The 18,829-nt window shown below is 46.4% G+C and overlaps 1 protein-coding gene across 9 annotated transcripts in view; it reads right to left on the bottom strand.

The window, feature by feature from the left end:
- Positions 1 to 151: 151 nt before the first annotated feature.
- The window catches only part of APBB2 (amyloid beta precursor protein binding family B member 2), a 125,621-nt gene continuing 106,943 nt past the window's right edge, over positions 152 to 18,829 (bottom strand). For all 9 annotated transcript variants that reach the window (XM_038752137.1, XM_038752136.1, XM_038752139.1 and 6 more), the window contains 4 exons: positions 18,117 to 18,200; positions 13,932 to 14,047; positions 10,630 to 10,809; positions 152 to 3,983 (listed from right to left, as the gene is read on the bottom strand). In XM_038752137.1, the coding sequence (XP_038608065.1) occupies positions 3,813 to 3,983; positions 10,630 to 10,809; positions 13,932 to 14,047; positions 18,117 to 18,200 (551 nt within the window). In that variant the 3' untranslated portion in view covers positions 152 to 3,812. The remainder of the gene's footprint in view (positions 3,984 to 10,629; positions 10,810 to 13,931; positions 14,048 to 18,116; positions 18,201 to 18,829) is intronic.

Raw genomic sequence — 18,829 nt, 5'->3', positions numbered from 1 at the left:
TACCTCATATGTGATACGGGGATTAAGACCGTAAGCTCCAAGTGGGACCTGAACTGTATCGAACATGATTAGCTTGGCTCTATTTCAGCACTCAGTACAGTGCCTGGCATAAAGTAAGCGCTTAATACCATAAAAAAATCAAGATATTTGCATAAATGAACCCAGCACTGTATGCAACAAGTTTATTCTCACAACGGATTACAGTTAATTGTGGAAAAATGGACCATAGAAAATACAAGAAACCAAAACAAAAATGCTTTCACCCCCTTATATGGAACAGCTGGTAGCAGCTAGCCCTGTAATCGATAACACGAATGTCTTTCTTTTACCTCCTTAACAGATACTGAAATAAATCCAATAATACTTTTGCTGACTGCACCACATTCATTTTAGGAATGTACTATGGAAAGCAAACCTATCTGATACAGCTCCGCAGGTTTTAATGCTAAAGTTGGATATTTACCGGCTAAGGAAACGACTGTCCGTTTTATCACGTTAGTGTCTACATTTTGTACTCCTGTGCCATTATCTTGAAAGAGGAATATCACACAAGAAAAGGAAGAAGGAATTCAGGCTTATTTAAATGAGAAGAGTCTGCAACTCTTCAGCTCCACCATTTAAAGAGGATTTTTTTTAATGTGCAAGCAACAGGGCCCCTAGCCTTATCCCCATTTTAAAAGAAGGATCTCAAGTGCCCAATTTGCAGTTTCAAAACAAACAAAAAACCGCTTCTAGGTTGGAACAGGTTTAAATTACTTCATTTTTGAAGGACCAGGAAGTGGTTTAAAGAGACAAAGACAAGCTACAAATCGAAGCTCCGGTCTACAAGGAAAAGTCTTAAACTATAGACATTACTTGTTAGCCGAGGAGCACGTTAAAAGGGTGACTTGGGATGGATATTTCCTTAAAATATATAATAAGAATAAACTTTACACTTTTTGCCATTTCTTCTAACCCTCCCTCCTCCCCAACCCTGCCCCCCCCCCACAGTAAAAATGTGACTGGAAATCATTAGCAAATAACCTTTTAACAAGATAAAATACATGGAGAGTATTTAATATGGTATACCTTGAGAAGTAACAGCTAGGAAAGATATATCAACATAACACCAGATATCTTAGTTAAATGGAATAAATAAAATATACGCTGGATTAAACAGATTAATTAGAAATTAAGAGATATATGTAACTTGTTGATAGGGTCAGGAGTTAGATATAAAGAATGCATAGATAACTGAAGTGTTACCCTTGAGCGGGGACGGGGGGAAAACTGGCATTTTCCATCTTCGCTTCTCCTCTCTCAGTGCATACTATTTTAGGCCATGGCAGAAAGTGTCAGCATAACTGTTTAAAATTACCAATTTTCTGAATCATTCACATTCAGGTAATAATTTCGTTAAGCACTTACTATGTATGAAGCATCGTTCTCAGTTAATCAGGTTGGACACAGTCCCTGTCCCACATGGGGCTCACAGTCTAAGTAGAAGGGAGAACAAACATTGAATTCCCAATTTTTACAGGTGACGCAAAGCTAATTTTAGCCCAAATCACTCGTTTTCCAAACGGAAATGGCCCTCCCTTGCCTTTCCAGTGCCCCTTCCAGTCGCATTTAGTCTGCTCGTCTGGTTGGCAGCTCAATTCAGTGTTCTCAATCCTGCCCACAAACAACTGGAGTTAAAAAGCAAAGGGAAGTAGGGCAGCATTCAAATGAGATTTCTATACCAACACAGCTCATTTGATACAATACACTGAACTGAGGAAAAGTAGCTGGGGGAAACCAGGAAAGACTTTTTTAAACGGATATTTTCAAACGCTCTGGTCTTCCCATTCGGAATTTAGTCTTTCCTTGCAGGCAGTGCAGTGCCAGAGGATTGATGGTGGCCCTTAAAGCCTCTCACATGGAGATCAGAGGAGCAAAGAGAAAGGCCCCAGGGCCCCATGCAGGCAGAACAGAAAAGAGGTTTTCACCTTCTTGCAGTGAATCCAAGACCCCCCAGTTCCAATTTTAGAAGAAATTTTCAGATATGACCCGAAAATAACAATGGCAGACTACCAGCCGTGCAGCCGCAGGTTCCCACCTGTACTCTTCTGATTTCCCTTTGAGCGCAGACAATATTAATCTGATCTCTTGGATGGATGGATAAATGTCACAGCCCGAGTACTAAATGCCCACAAAACAGCGACTCTTTTGCTTGTCTACAACGACCCTAAAATTGCTAGACGGTAGCATCTAATTTTAAAAATCTGTTTGTGTTCCATGCGTGTACTTTTAAACTTTTGACCCACTCTTCCTGGTGGCTTGAAATCTTTTGATAATTACAAGGAAAATGCACAATGTGTTTTAGTGATTAACGCCTTCAAATAATCTAAGCCAAAACGGGGGCGTGGTTGCTTTTTTCAAGAAAACAGCATCAAGCGGTTTCCAGTTTTTCATACTTCAGATGGGATCACCACCTAGGGAGAAAGAACTGAGGAGAAAAATGCTTCACTGGGGGAAGTTACTGGAATTATAATCTTCTCTATGAAACCTGCTCTTTCCAACCTATTTAAAATTAGGCGGAAAGAGAGCACCAGGAGAGAGATCAGCACGAAACCAATACCGGTGACTAACGGAGTCTGGGGTTCGAAAAGGTCCTAACTGTCGCTGGTTGCCTGGAATAAATAAGAAGGACTTGAAACAATTGCCAGGAATGTTTTGAGTATCCAAACTGCACAACAAATCCCAACAGAACATCAAAAGAGTCAACACATTTCAAGCCACTAAGAGGTGTTTAACAAAGGTAAATTTCATATGTGCTTAAGTCTTAGTTACGTTTGGTCTACAAAAGTGCGATGGCTATTTTTCCCACCCCAACTTGCATATTAGAGCAGTAGTAACTGTAAGGATCCGAGCGAGTGTCGGGTTCTCTTTCAATCTGATTCTGAAGCGAGCGGTCCAATAAAATAGCCAATTTTCTAGCTGCATGGTATAAAGTAAGGCAAAGCTTTGGGTTACATCCCTCCAATTGCATGACATCTGAGGCTGAGAACCCACATTCTTGAGATTTTTGTTTGGTCACCGTTTGGTGGAATTATTTGTCTACGATAAATAGGCTTCAATGTATTTTACTGACAGCCCCTCTCCCGCCCCAGAGCTGCAAGGGACCTGGAAAGATCATCTGGTCCAATCCCCTGCTTCCAGGCGTACGAACCACTACCTATTCACAGCAGACAATCTGTGATTTGTTTGCCATTTATCGACAATCTTCAAATTTCAATTTTTCCCTATTGTCCCGATACAGCGAAGTAATAGATATAAACTGATCGGGGTAGTTCAAAAGCATGAGCGGTGGTTCAAAAGTAAAAGCTGAAGTCCGACACAACGGTCATTCACTATTAATGAAAACACAAGTAGCTACTCCAGGATTGGAAACAGGGTTTTTCGGAGGTGCGAAGGTGGTCTGGGATAAATCTTACCTGCTCGAGAAGCTGGTGAAAATAAAGAGCTCAGAAATCATTCTCTCAGGACTTAGCATCAGTTCACTGCCTAGCCATCTGTCTGTGTGTACACATTATGGGAACATTTTACTCAGGTGTATTTAAAAAAAAGAAACAAAGGGAAACAGACTATTCAGGATGTACCTCCACTGAATGCAAAATACCCAACAACCCAATTCATGCTTCCTTTCATCTCACACAATGGTAACAAGGAGAGGACATGCTTGTTGCACTCTGGATTGGGACAGATTCTCCGAAGGAGGGGTAGCGGTCATTTTCTCGAGCGTAGCTTCGAAATCTTCTATTGAGGGCTCCAAGAATTACTAACAAATGCAGCTATGGCATTTCAGGGACAGGACGTTTCTGTTTCAAAGTGTCAAAGAGGGATAGGACTCCCCTTTTTACATTGGTTGTGACTCTTCTGGTCACTGAGTCTTCTGGAGGAGGAGGAGGAGGTTGAACTTTCTGCGAAGGAGGTCTGGCTACCAAACATTTCTGGTACCGGAGCTGCAACGAAATAAAGTGTCTGTCAAAACCCGCTGGCAAGAGAATCGGGCACATTTTTACCCACTTTTGGCCTACAAATCTAGAACTGTAAAACGGCTGGCTTTCCACCCGTTACGCTCCCGCCTCACTGTTACTGTCTAACAAGCGGAGAACCTCGGTGTTATCCTCATCTCGCTCAATCCACGTATTTAATCTGTCACCAAATCCTATCAGTTCAACCTTCACAACATCACTTAAATTGGCCCTTTCCTCTCCATCCAAATTGTCACCACATTTATCCAAGCACTTATATTTCACCTTGATTACGTATCAGCCTCCCGGCCACCTGTGTCTCGCCACTCCAGTCCATCCTTCACTCTGCTGGTGGGGTCATTTGGGGACATTATCCGTGTTTCCCCACTCCTCAAGAACCTCCAGTGGTTTGCCCATCCACCTCCACATCGAACGGAAACTCTTTACCGTCAGTTTTAAAGCACTTATCACCTTGCCCCCTCTCCCACCTCACCTCACCGCTCTCCTTATGGTAATAATAGTTACGGTATTGTTAAGTGCTTACTATGTGTGAGGCACTGTACTAAGCACTGGGGTGAATACAATGTCCTTCTACGATGTGTGTCTACAGGATGCACACTTCACTCCTTCACTGCTCACTTCACTACTCACTGTACCTCGATTTCACCACTGATCTCGTCTACGCCCTGCCTCTGGCCTGTAACGCCTTTCCTCTTCATAACCGACAGACATTTACTCTCCCCGCCTTCAAAGCCTTACTGAAGGCACATCTCCTCCAAGAGGCCTTCCCGGATGAAGCCCTCATTTCTTCTTTTCCCACTCACTTCTGCGTCACCCTGACTTGCTCCTTTTATTCACCCCTCCCTCATCCCCATGGGTTCAAATCCCGGCTCCGCCAATTGTCAGCGGGGTGACTTTGGGCAAGTCACTTAACTTCTCTGCGCCTCAGTTACCTCATCTGGAAAATGGGGATTAAGACTGTGAAACCCCTGTGGGACAACCTGATAATAATAATAATAATAATAATAATAATAATGTTGGTATTTGTTAAGAGCTTACTCTGTACAAAGCACTGTTCTAAGCGCTGGGGAGGTTACAAGGTGATCAGGTTGTCCCACAGGGGGCTCACAGTTTGAATCCCCATTTTACAGATGAGGCAACTGAGCCACAGAGAAGTTAAGTGACCTGCCCAAAGTCACACAGCTGACAGTTGGCGGAGCTGGGATTTGGACCCGTGACCTCTGACTCCAAAGCCCGTACTCTTTCCACTGCTGAGCAACGCTGCTTCTCCAATAATAATCAACCACAGTCCATGAATGGTATTTATTGAGTGCTTTCTGTGGGTGGAGCACAGTAATAATAATGATAATGTTGGTATTTGCTAAGTGCTTACTATGTGCCAAGCACTGTTCTAAGCAACCTGATCACCTTGTAATCTCCCCAGCGCTTAGAACAGTGCTTTGCGCATAATAAGCACTTAATAAATGCCATTATTATTATTATTAGAACAGTGCTTTGCACATAGTAAGCACTTAATAAATGCCATCATTATTATTATTATTATTATGTGGAATTTATTTATACTAATATCTCCCCCTGAAGACTGTATTATTATTATTATTACTGTATTCGTTAAAGGCTTACTATGTGCCAAGCACTGTTGTTCGCGCTGGGGGGGATACAAGGTGGTCAGGTTGTTCCAAGAGGGGCTCACAGTCTTAATCCCCATTATCCAGATGAGGTCACTGAGGCTCAGAGAAGTGAAGTGGCTTGCCCAAGGCCAGACGGCAGACAAGTGGCAGGGCTGGAATTAGAACCCAAGACCTTAGGAATCCCAGGCTAGTGTTCTATCCACTATGCCATGCTGCTTCCCTAAGCTCGCTGTGGGCTGGGAAACCATCCATTTTAGGGTTTTGCACCAGGTACATATCGTGTATAGTAATCATCATCATCAATCGTATTTACTGAGCGCTTACTATGTGCAGAGCACTGTACTAAGCGCTTGGGAAGTACAAATTGGCAACATATAGAGACAGTCCCTACCCAACAGTGGGCTCACAGTCTAAAAGGGGGAGACAGAACAAAACCAAACATACTAACAAAATAAATAGAATAGATATGTACAAATAAAATAAATAGAGTAATAAATATGTACAAACATATATACATATATACAGGTGCTGTGGGGAAGGGAAGGAGGTAAGATGGGGGGGATGGAGAGGGGGATGAGGGGGAGAGGAAGGAAGGGGCTCAGTCTGGGAAGGCCTTATCCTGGGAAGGCCTTATCCTAGTTTTGAGGACAATCCAGATTAAGTTCAGAACCTGTAGCAGAACAGGACAAATTTTGCAGTTAATCCAGGATTTTGATTTAAAGTTTCTGTTGCCCAATTACTGTTACTGTTGTTTTACATACTTCTGGCTAAGAGAGACTTAAGAGACCAACACTGATACACTCCTGCATACTTCTTGAGAAGCAGCGTAGCTTCGTGGAAAGAGCATGTGTTTGTGAGTTAGAGGAAATGGGTTCACTCATTCATTCAATCGGATTTATTGAGCGCTTACTGTGTGCAGAGCACTGTACTAAGCGCTTGGGAAGTACAAGTTTGCGACACATAGGGACGGTCCCTACCCAGCAGCGGACTCACAGTCTACAAGGTGGAGACAGACAACAAAACAAAACATATAATCCCGGCTCTACCACTTGTCTGCTTTGACCTTGGACAAGCCACTTAACTTCTCTGTGCCTCAGTTACCTCATTTGTAAAATGGGGATTAAGACTATGAGCCCCAGGTGGGACAACCTGATTACCTTGTATCTACCCCAGTGCTTAGAACAGTGCTTGGCACATAGTAAGTGCTTAACAAATACCATATAGTAAACACCTGTAGTATCATTTTCTATGGAAGGGACATCGGAGAAGTCTGTCAGGTGTCAACCCACTCCACTGGGGAATTGGCTTTATTCCCCTCCTGGATACAGGTCCAGGAGCAGCCCTCCAAAAATTCCCCTTGACCCTTGGCGGAGGGGATTTTTCAAATCCAGGGAAAGTGGCAGCAAGTCACCCGGACAGTCTTAGAGTGTGCTCCCGACAGCTATTTCGGGAGCGGCACCAAAGGCAAAGCAGTCCAAGTGTCTCCTGATCTCCAGGACGGCTCTGACTGGGGGAGGCTGATTGTGCAGACATTTGCGCTCTGGCTGGGGGCTGGGATTTTGGGGTTGAAGCACCCTGCTCTGTGCTCCACTGACCCCACAACCGAAGCAGTGCTCTGCACACAGTAAGCGCTCAATAAATACGATTAATCATGTCTCTCCCATCCTAAAAAAACCCTCTCTTGACCCCACCTCACCTTCTAGTTATCGTCCCATATCCCTCCTACCATTCCTTTCCAAACTCCTTGAACGGGTTGTCTACACTCGCTGCCTAGAATTCCTCAACAACAACTCTCTCCTCGACCCCCTCCAGTCTGGCTTCCGTCCCCTACATTCCACGGAAACTGCCCTCTCAAAGGTCACCAATGACCTCCTGCTTGCCAAATCCAACGGCTCCTACTCTGTCCTAATCCTCCTCGACCTCTCAGCTGCCTTCGACACTGTGGACCACCCCCTTCTTCTCAACACGCTATCTGACCTTGGCTTCACAGACTCCGTCCTCTCCTGGTTCTCCTCTTTCCTCTCCGGTCGTTCTTTCTCAGTTTCTTTTGCAGGCTCCTCCTCCCCCTCCCATTCTCTCACTGTGGGGGTTCCTCAAGGTTAAGTGCTTGGTCCCCTTCCGTTCTCGATCTACACGCACTCCCTTGGTGACCTCATTCGCTCCCACGGCTTCAACTATCATCTCTACGCTGATGACACCCAAATCTACATCTCTGCCCCTGCTCTCTCCCCCTCTCTCCAGGCTCGCATCTCCTCCTGCCTTCAGGACATCTCCATTTGGATGTCTGCCCGCCACCTAAAGCTCAACATGTTGAAGACGGAACTCCTTGTCTTCCCTCCCAAACCTTGCCCTCTCCCTGACTTTCCCATCTCTGTTGACGGCACTACCATCCTTCCCGTCTCACAAGCCCGCAACCTTGGTGTCATCCTCGACTCCGCTCTCTCATTCACCCCTCACATCCAAGCCGTCACCAAAACCTGCCGGTCTCAGCTCCGCAACATTGCCAAGATCCACCCTTTCCTCTCCATCCAAACTGCTACCCTGCTCATTCAAGCTCTCATCCTATCCCGTCTGGACTACTGCATCAGCCTTCTCTCTGATCTCCCATCCTCGTGTCTCTCTCCACTTCAATCCATACTTCATGCTGCTGCCCGGATTATCTTTGTCCAGAAACGCTCTGGGCATATCACTCCCCTCCTCAAAAATCTCCAGTAGCTACCAATCAATCTGCGCATCGGGCAGAAACTCCTCACCCTGGGCTTCAAGGCTGTCCATCACCTCGCCCCCTCCTACCTCACCTCCCTTCTCTCCTTCTCCAGCCCAGCCCGCACCCTCCGCTCCTCCACCACTGATCTCCTCACCGTACCTCGTTCTCGCCTGTCCCGCCATCGACCCCCGGCCCACGTCATCCCCCGGGCCTGGAATGCCCTCCCTCTGCCCATCCACCAAGCTAGCTCTCTTCCTCCCTTCAAGGCCCTGCTGAGAGCTCACCTCCTCCAGGAGGCCTTCCCAGACTGAGCCCCTTCCTTCCTCTCTCCCTCGTCCCCCTCTCCATCCCCCCCATCTTACCCCCTTCCCTTCCCCACAGCACCTGTATATATGTATATATGTTTGTACATATTTATTACTCTATTTATTTATTTGTTTTATTTGTACATATCTATTCTATTTATTTTATTTTGTTAGTATGTTTGGTTTTGGTCTCTGTCTCCCCCTTTTAGACTGTGAGCCCACTGTTGGGTAGGGACTGTCTCTATATGTTGCCAATTTGTACTTCCCAAGCGCTTAGTACAGTGCTCTGCACATAGTAAGCGCTCAATAAATACAATTGATGATGATGATGATTAACTGATTGATTGATTGATTGATTGAAGCAGGGCAGGAGTACCTCTGTGGCTGTAAAACACCACTTGACATATGCCCCTGTGTTGATCTGGGATACAGCTCTAAAAGTGAAGGAGAGGTGGCGGAGGATGGAGGAAGGCATCAGAGAAACACCTCCCTTTGTGTTGAGATATTCTGTACTGAAATGAACCATCTTAAATGATTCGAACACAACTGAAACAAAAAGAGCTTTTCTTGTTTGCTGCCCACGGGCAGCAGCTACTCTGTGAGCTCCCCGTGCCCCTTCCGCCTGGCACTACCTGCTGCTTACCACCAGTTGGCAAAAATAATAAGTTACAGATTGTACGCTTGTGGCTTTTGGCGAAGTGAAATCCAAATGAACCAAATGTAGTTCCCACTGTAACCCAGCCTGCACACATGGCTCTTCTATCCCAGCCTACTCACTGTAACTCACTGTACCTCACCGTACCTCGTTCTCGCCTGTCCCGCCATCGACCCCCGGCCCACGTCATCCCCCGGGCCTGGAATGCCCTCCCTCTGCCTATCCTCCAAGCTAGCTCTCTTCCTCCCTTCAAGGCCCTACTGAGAGCTCACCTCCTCCAGGTGGCCTTCCCAGACTGAGCCCCTTCTTTCCTCTCCCCCTCGTCCCCCTCTCCATCCCCCCATCTTACCTCCTTCCCTTCCCCACAGCACCCGTATATATGCATATATGCTTGTACATATTTATTACTCTATTTATTTATTTTACTTGTACATATCTATTTTATTTATTTTATTTTGTTAGTATGTTTGGTTTTGTCTCCCCCTTTTAGACTGTGAGCCCACTGTTGGGTAGGGACTGTCTCTATATGTTGCCAATTTGTACTTCCCAAGCGCATAGTACAGTGCTCTGCACACAGTAAGCGCTCAATAAATACGATTGATGATGATGATGATGATGATGTACCTCGATCTCGCCACTCTCGCCACTGCCCACTCGCCCACGTCCTGCCTCCGGCCAGGAACGCGCTTCCTCTTCGTATCTGTCAGATGATCACTCTCCCCCCCTTCAAAGTACATCTGTGAAGGCACATCTCCTCCAAGAGGCCTTCCCCAACTAAGTCCTCATTTCCTCTTCTCCCACTCCCTACTACTACTTGGACTTGCTCCCTTTACTCACCCCTCCCTTAGCCCCAAAGCACTTACATTTATTCATATTCACGTCTGAATTCCCCTCTGGACTGTAAGCTCGTTGTGGGTAGGGAATGTGATTACCAACTCCGTTGAACTGTATTCTCCCAACTGCTTAGCCAGGTGCTCTACATGCGTAAGTGAGAAGCAGCGTGGCTCGGTGGAAAGAGCCCGGGCTTGGGAGCCAGAGGTCACGGGTTCTAATCCCGGCTCCGCCACTTGTCAGCTGTGTGACTTGGGGCAGGTCACTTAACTTCTCTGTGCCTCAGTTACCTCATCTGTCAAATGGGGATTAGGACTGTGAGCCCCACGTGGGACAACCTGATCACCTTGTATCCCTCCCCCAGCGCTTAGAAAAGTGCTTTGCACATAGTAAGTGCTTAACAAATGCCATCATTATTATTACCATTATTATTATTAAATATGATCGCTTGAGTTAGGATAATTCTGGGGCTCTGACGACTCACCATACAAGCAGCCTGCACAGCTTCGGACACGTGGCCAGCATTCGGCTCACACCAGAAAATGTGGCACTCAAAATGTTGGTTCCCTGTGTCCATGATAAAGGCGAACGCATGGATGTCCTTGCCAACCCCCATGAAGGACAGGAACCGGACGCGACACTCGACCAGAATCTCCTCTTCATCCTGCAAGAAATCATCCTCCACTGGTTCACCTGCTTTCTTTGCTCCACCCGTCCTCCAGCTGGTAGTTAGGGAAAGAAAAAGCTTCTAGAAAGCCGAATGACGATTTTAAAAAGAAGGACAACTGCAGACGACGATTCAGACCACAATAGCTCAGGCAGTTAAAGGAAACTGACCTGCAAACCATGTGATTCAGTAGTAAATTATCCTTATGACTCAGTGAGACCTGAATTTATGATCTGATGGGGAAGAATATCCTCCATGGATTTATGTGACAATATTTACACCCTTTATTCACTCCTTCCCCAGCCATACAGCATGCGTACGTACATATCCGTAACTGAGGTATGTACATTAATGTCTGTGTCCCTTTCGCAATCTGTGTTCCTTTCGCAAGTGTACGCTCATTGGGGGCAGGGAACGCCAACTCTGTTATATTGTACTCTCCCAAATGCTCTGCCCACAGGAAGCACTCAATAAATACGATCGATTGATTGACTGATAAAGGAAGGGGAGATTAGAGACGAGTTCCCACCCTCTCGCCCTGTGCCAGCCTGCTTGGGGGCTCGTGATGGAGAGCAGGTACTCTGGAAATAATGAGAATGAAATCAACAGCTGCCTGGTGTGGCTCAGTTGAGAGTTCCTCCAGCCCCTGTCCACTGCTACCCCCAACACCTGGACTGATTCCTTGTCCTGGGATCCCTGTGGGGTGGCCTGGTCTTCCCCTGGCTTTGAGAACCCTGGGCCTCTCACACGCTTTACGAGGTGCCCAAACGGTCTGCCTTAAGGACAGCCACTGCACCTTAGCGGAGATCGCACAAGCAGGGTCCCTGGACATCTTAATCCTTAGGGAATTCACCCATCACACTTCCCAGGGCTGGGAGTCAGGTGCGATGCTACCAGTTATGTGATGCCAGGGAAGCACTGGCAGATACAGAGCCTGGACATGACCCTGCACTGAAACAGTCACCCCTGGACAAGCAGCAGAGGAGAGCCAGAGACACTTCCCGGAAGGCCTTACTGTCCCCAGGACTAGAAATCTGATAATGACAACTGTGCTATTTATTAAATGCTTACTACTGCGTGCCAAGCACTGTACTCAGCACTGCGGCAGAGAGAAGATCGTGAGGCCAGACAAAGTCTTTGTCTCAGGCAGGACTCACAGTCAAAGGCAGAGGGAGACCAGATATTATAATAATAATAATGATGATGGCATTTGGTAAGCGCTTACTATGTGGAAAGCACTGTTCTAAGCGCTGGGGAGGATACAAGGTGATCAGCTTGTCATCATCATCATCATCATCAATCGTACTTATTGAGCGCTTACTATGTGCAGAGCACTGTACTAAGCGCTTGGGAAGTACAAATTGGCAACATATAGAGACAGTCCCTACCCAACAGTGGGCTCACAGTCTTAATCCCCGTTTTACAGATGAGGTAACTGACGCCCAGAAAAGTTAAGTGACTTGGCCGAAGTCACACGGCTGACAATTGGCGGAGCCGGGATTAGAACCCATGACTTCTGATTCCCAAGCCCGTGCTCTTTCCACTGAGCCACACTGCTTCTCTAATTGAATCCCCATTTGACACAAGGCCCAAAGATGGCTTGCCCAAGATGACACGGAAGGCGAGTGATGGATCTCCCAGGATTAGAAATCAGGTCCTCGGGCTCCCAGGCCTGCCCCAGACTGCGGGGTTCACTGTGAATAACAACTCAAGAGCGTGATCCGCTCACGTGCTTGTGCTACCTCTCAACTGGGGTCCCTCAAGGACCCCTCCGATTCTCCATCTACACCGACTCCCTCGCAGAACTCAATCGCTCCCAGGGCTTCAACTACCATCCCTACGGGAATGATTTCCAAATCTATATCCCCAGTCCCAACCTTATTAATCAACCAATAAATAAACGGTATTCACTGTGCACTTGGTGCAGAGCACCGTACTGAGCACCTGGCAGAGTACTATTAAGGCGGTAGACATCATCCCTGCCCTCAAGGAGCATACAGTCTTACCGGAGAGACAGGCATTCAAATAAATTCCAGGCAAGGGAAACGACCAAGTCTCCGATTCTGGGTCCCCTCCGATTCTCCATCTACACCGACTCCCTCGCAGAACTCAATCGCTCCCAGGGCTTCAACTACCATCCCTATGGGAATGATTTCCAAATCTATATCCCCAGTCCCAACCTTATCAATCAACCAATAAACGGTATTCATTGTGCACTTGGTGCAGAGCACTGTACTAAGCACCTGGCAGAGTACTATTAAGGCAGTAGACATCATCCCTGCCCTCAAGGAGCATACAGTCTTACCGGAGAGACAGGCATTCAAATAAATTCCAGGCAAGGGAAATGACCAAGTCTAAGGATATGTACATACCCGCTGTGGGGGCGGAATACCGAAGTGCATAGGGGGTGGGACTAAATGCACAAATAACAGGGAGGGAAAACAGGATGGGTGAATAAGAATTTAGCTCAGGAAGGTTTCCTGGAAGAGGTGACTTCAGTAGGACTATGAAGAGAGAAGTAGCGGAGCCTAGTGGAAAGAGCCCAGCCCCGGCAGTCAGATGACCTGAGTTCTAATTCCGGCTCCGCCACTTGTTTGCTGTGTGACCTCGGGGCAAGCCACTTAACTTCTCTGTGCCTGTTACCTCATCTTTAAAATGGGGATTAAAGAGCTCCACGGGGAACATGGACTGTGTTAAACTTGTCTTGTGTCGATACCACTGCTTAGTTGGGTGCCTGGTACATAGTAAGTGCTTAGCAAACACCATTTTTTTTTTTTCAAAGGAAGAGTGAGTGAAACCTTGGAAGAAGCATTGTTGTGTCCGAGTCTGGAGGGAAATTAAATGTGGAATGAATTGTTCTTAATCCCAGGATAGGCTATCCTCACCTAAACACACTTCCAAGGGCTGAGTCCACTCATATGCCACATCATTTGAGCTCAGACCTGTGGACTACGCAACCCAGAATTGTGTGTCTACTAACAGCACCGGGGCACTCGGAGGAACCACGGGACGGTTGCCCTCCAAGACATTTGAAACATTCATTTTTTGGGCTTGCTGAGAAAGGGCGGAACACTCGACGTATAGGGGTAGCTTGAATGCAACCCAAAATTATTTCTTACTTTTTCGCTGATGACCGTCACGGTGGCATCAGCAACATTCATGGTTACTGGGAGCCAGTCGGCCTGGGTCGATGAAGTCAGGAGACTCTCTATGGCATTGTTCAAGGTGTCCATACCTGAATACAGGCGAAGAGAAACTGTGATTAGGAAAGCCTACATTTGCCCCAGTCCATATTTAGAACCCTCTTTCAATCCATTCTCGGTGAAGAGACTTTGACTCCCCTAGTGAGAACTGTGCAGCCTAGAACATAGGAAGTGTGTGGGCTGGGCTGGAGTAGATTAGTGAGGTGAGGTATTCATTCATTCATTCAATCGTATTTATTGAGCGCCTACTGTGTGCAGAGCACTGTACTAAGCGCTTGGGAAGTACAAGCTGGCAACATATAGAGACGGTCCCTACCCAACAATGGGCTCACAGTCTAGAAGGGGGAGACAGACAACAAAACAAAACATGTGGACAGGTGTCAAGTCGCCAGAACAAATAGAATTAAAGCTAAATGCACATCATTAACAAAATAAATAGAGTAGTAAATATGTACAAGTAAAATAAATAGAGTAGGGGCGAGCTGACTGAAAGCTTTAAAGCTGATGGAAGAGCCTTTGTCCAGTCATGACAGCTTTGGGACCAAAAACCTGGGCAAAGAAACTGATTGTGGTGTTTGTGCAGCATCACTGGTGTGCTCGCTGTACTGCCAGTCATTATCCCCTTAGGGCAGTTAGTGCGACCAGCAGTGGCAGGCTGGCAGGGAATGCAGTCCAACACAAACTGCAAATAAGAATTTTCTTGGCATTTTCAGCCAGTTTCAAGGTGCCTCAAAGGTGCCACCTCAATAGCCACTCCTACCTCACTTTGCTCATCTATTACAACATACACCTGCACGCCTCACTCTTCTAATGCCAAAATATTCCTTGTATCAGGATCTCGTCTGTCCCACCACCCAACCCTTGTCCACATCCTCCCTCTGGCCGGGAACTCCGTTCCCCTTCGTTCCGGACAGACCACCACTCTCCCCACCTTCAGAGCCCTACTATAGTCACATCTCCTCCAAGATCTCTTCCTTATCTAGGTCTCCTTTTCCCCTACTTATTCTCCCTCCTATTTTCCCTCCCCCTTGCACTTGCAGAATTATCCTTAAGCACATGATAGTCACCCTGCCCCACAATCAATTCACTTGCAGAGTTCTCCTTAAGCACATGATAGCCACCCTTCTCCACCATCAATTAATCAATAAATGGTATTTATTGAGCACTTACTGTGTGCAGAGCACTGTACAAAGCACTTGGGGGAGTACAATGTAACAGAGTTGGTAATAATAATGATAATAATAATAATTGTAGTAGTTAAGCGCTTATTATGTGCCAGGCACTGTTCTAAGCACTGGAGTAGATACAAGATAGTCGGGTTGGACACAGTCCCTGTCCCTCATAGGGCTCACAGTCCTAGACTTGCTCCCTGCCCCCAACAATCTTACATTCTAGACAGAAAACCAATCACCAACCAACCAACATAAGTGCTGTGAGGCTGGGAGGGGAGAAGAGAAGAGGGAACATGTCAGGGCAATGCAGAAGCGGGTGGGAGATGAGGAAAGGTGGGCTTAGTCTGTGAAGGCCGCTTGGAGATGTGCCTTCAATAAGGCTTTGAAAGTGGGGGAGAATAATTGTCTGGTGGATTTGAGGAGGGAGGGCATTTCGGGCCAGAGGTAGGACGTGGGTTAGGGGTCAGCAGTGAGATGGGCAAGACCAAGGGACAGTGGAGAATCAGAGGAGCGAAGTGTGCCGGCTGGGTCATAGAAGGAGAGAAGGGAGGTAAGGTAGGAGGGGGCAAGATGGTGGACTGCTTTAAAGCCAATGGTGAGGCGTTTCGGTTTGATGTGGAGGTGGATGGACAACCGCTGGAGTTTGTTGAGGAGTGGGGAAACATGTCTTGAACATTTCTGCAGAAAAATGATCTGGGAAGCAGAGTGAAGTACGGACTGGAGTCGGGAGGGATCACTCCTGCAGAAGCCCTTGAGCAAATCTGACCCAAATTCCCCTTAAAAGTGACGGATGGGAAAAGTCACAATCTCTTCTCTAAATAGGACTGCCTGTGAATTCTGTCTCTTGTGAAGCCCACTACCTCAAAGGGTTCAGGTTATCAAATTGGAAAAGGAACACAGAGGCAAATGGTTTTCTGGTCCACCAGTTGCTCAACACGCTGGGAGCGGGAACAAACTGTCAAAAGGTCCCTGCACCTCTTGGGAGACAAACTCTATCAAGTTTGCAATAATAATAATAATAATGATGGCATTTGTTAAGCGCTTACTAGTGTGCAGAGCACTGTTCTAAGCGCTGGGGAGGTTACAAGGTGATCAGGTTGTCCGACGTGGGGCTCAAAGTTTTAATCCCCATTTTACAGATGAGGTAACTGAGGCCCAGAGAAGTTAAGTGACTTGCCCAAAGTCACACAGCTGACAAGTGGCAGAGCCGGGATTTGAACCCATGACTTCAGACTCCAAAGCCCGGGCTCTTTCCTCTGAGCCACGCTGCAATGGTGACAGCAATTTAATTGAGATGGTCAATTTAAGAGTTTGAGCTATTCCTGATGGGTTTGTGAATGTGAAGCATTCAGAGGGTCCTCTGGGCCAGTTTTTGACAGGGCAAGCCTGGCTGCCAAAAAGTAGCAGTCAGGCACATGGTGGTAACAGTCCAGGGAGTTTTGGGAATAAAGCACCTCGCTGTGCCCCAAAGACACCCACATTGGCTTTCCAATGTCATTAGCATTTGACCCCACAGTCACTGTGGTTCTTCTCTTCCAGAGGTGAACAAAAATGGCTTTATCTTTTGCTGCCTGTAGGACATCACCAAATGGCTCACTTCCAAACTGCTGTGTGTCTTCCAAAATTTTCTCCCCTTCTTAACTTACTTATTTCAGTTCATTCATTCTTTCAATCATATTTATTGAGCACTTACTGTGTGCAGAGCACTGTACTAAGTACTGGAGAAGTACAAGTTGGCAACATATAGAGACGGTCCCTACCCAACAACGGGCTCCAACATCTTCCCGGTCCTAGAAGCCCAAAATGTTAGTGTCACTGTCGACTCTCTGCTGTCTTCTACCTCCCACATTCAGCTGTCTCTCACGTCTCCTGGTTCTTCATCTAGAATATTTCCCAGGTCCATCCCTTCCTTTCCAAATTTATGGCAAATGCGTTAGTTCACTTCCAGCTGTATTACTGTTGCCTTACTGTTCCAGCTGCCTCAACATTTCACTTCTTCTGCCTTTCCTACAAGCAACGGTTTGTACTGTCTTAAAATGCCAATCAGAACGTTTCCCTGCCTTCCTCAAAAACCACCAGTGGCTCTTCATCTTATTGATGGCATTTATTAAGCGCTTACTATGTGCAAAGCACTGTTCTAAGCGCTGATGTCTGAGCATCAGATAAAACCCCTGGCTTTAAGTCTCTCCACCTGCTACCTCCCTCTTTCCTACTTGCTCCTTTCTTTCACTATGTCCTTCACTCCTCCCAAGGTTACCAACCAAACTGTGTCACACTTGTGACTCTCCTACTTTGTAAACTCCTTGAGGGCAGGGATGATGTCTCTCCCAAGTGCTTAGGTTCAATGCTCTGCACAGTGTAAGTGTTCAACAAACATGACTGAAGGATTGACCTCTGAGCTACCGTTCATGTCTTTCTGACAACTGCCCCCCGACTAAATCCACCCCCCATATCCCTCCCCACCTTCAGAGCCCTCCTAAAAGGCCACCTCCTCAGAGAGGCACTCCCCCAATTAATTCTTCTTATGTTTATATGGACTGCTTTATTATTTATTGGTCTAATTTTGTTTTTATCATTTAGTATATACGCTCTTACTCTTTCAAGTCTGACAGTCTGCCTTAGATCTCTTTAAGGCCAGGGATTATGGCATACCTATATTGTGCATTCCCAAGTACTATTTGGTATAGTGCTTTGCACATGGTAGACATTCAGTAAATGTTATTGTCGACGATGACTGTGCTATAGTTCCATAAGAAAGAAGTCTAAGAGATCGAGATGAGTTTCACTCTCTTCATCCCCCGAAGAACTGAAAGTGATCTGCCCACATCACCCTTTAAGCCAGGAATCCCAGGTACAGATACAACCCATGCTCCAATCTTGCCACCACAGTTCATTATTTATAAAATAAGATCAAACTGGTGATACGTACCTACTGGTTTTTCTACAGGTAACATGCCCAGGTATTGAACGTGGAACTTCTGTACCAATTCGGACTTTGGTGTTGGGAAATCCACTACATGGGAACACAATCCAATTTATTACCAGAGTACTCAATATTCAGGTAAAATCGACCCACTTCTCTATGTCACTGAATTACAAAATATTAATATCTGGGGATAAGGATGTTAATTTGTGCAGCACAACCGCAACTATTACAGCAATCTTCTTGGAACTGTGAGAGACACATTCTGTAATGTGGGGCAACATTTTATAATTGGAATTTGATCCGCGATGTTACAACCACTGCTGCTTTAGTGCTGCATTTTGCTTGATTCTATTTCTGTTAATGGAAAAAAAAAATCTTGAGCACAATACCCTCCATCCAGATGGTCCGACAAGCAATAAAACAGGGAAAGCCAATATTTTTCATTACTGGCCCAACAAAATAATATAATAATAACAATGGAATTTGTTAAGCGCTATGTGCCAAGCACTGTTCTAAGCGCTGGGGGAGATACAAGGAAATCAGTTGTCCCACATTCCTGATCCCCATTTTACAGATGAGGTAACTGGTGCAGAGAAGGTGACTTGCCCAAAGTCCCACAGCTGACAAGCGCCGGAGCTGGGATTAGAACCCATGACCTCTGACTCCCAAGCCTGTGCTCTTTCCACCGAGCCACGGTGGTTGTAACAGCCGGCCCC

This window comes from Tachyglossus aculeatus, chromosome 10, assembly GCF_015852505.1.
Source record: "Tachyglossus aculeatus isolate mTacAcu1 chromosome 10, mTacAcu1.pri, whole genome shotgun sequence".
In the NCBI taxonomy this organism is placed as follows: Eukaryota; Metazoa; Chordata; class Mammalia; order Monotremata; family Tachyglossidae; genus Tachyglossus; species Tachyglossus aculeatus.
This window is presented reverse-complemented; position numbering and strand designations above follow the sequence as displayed.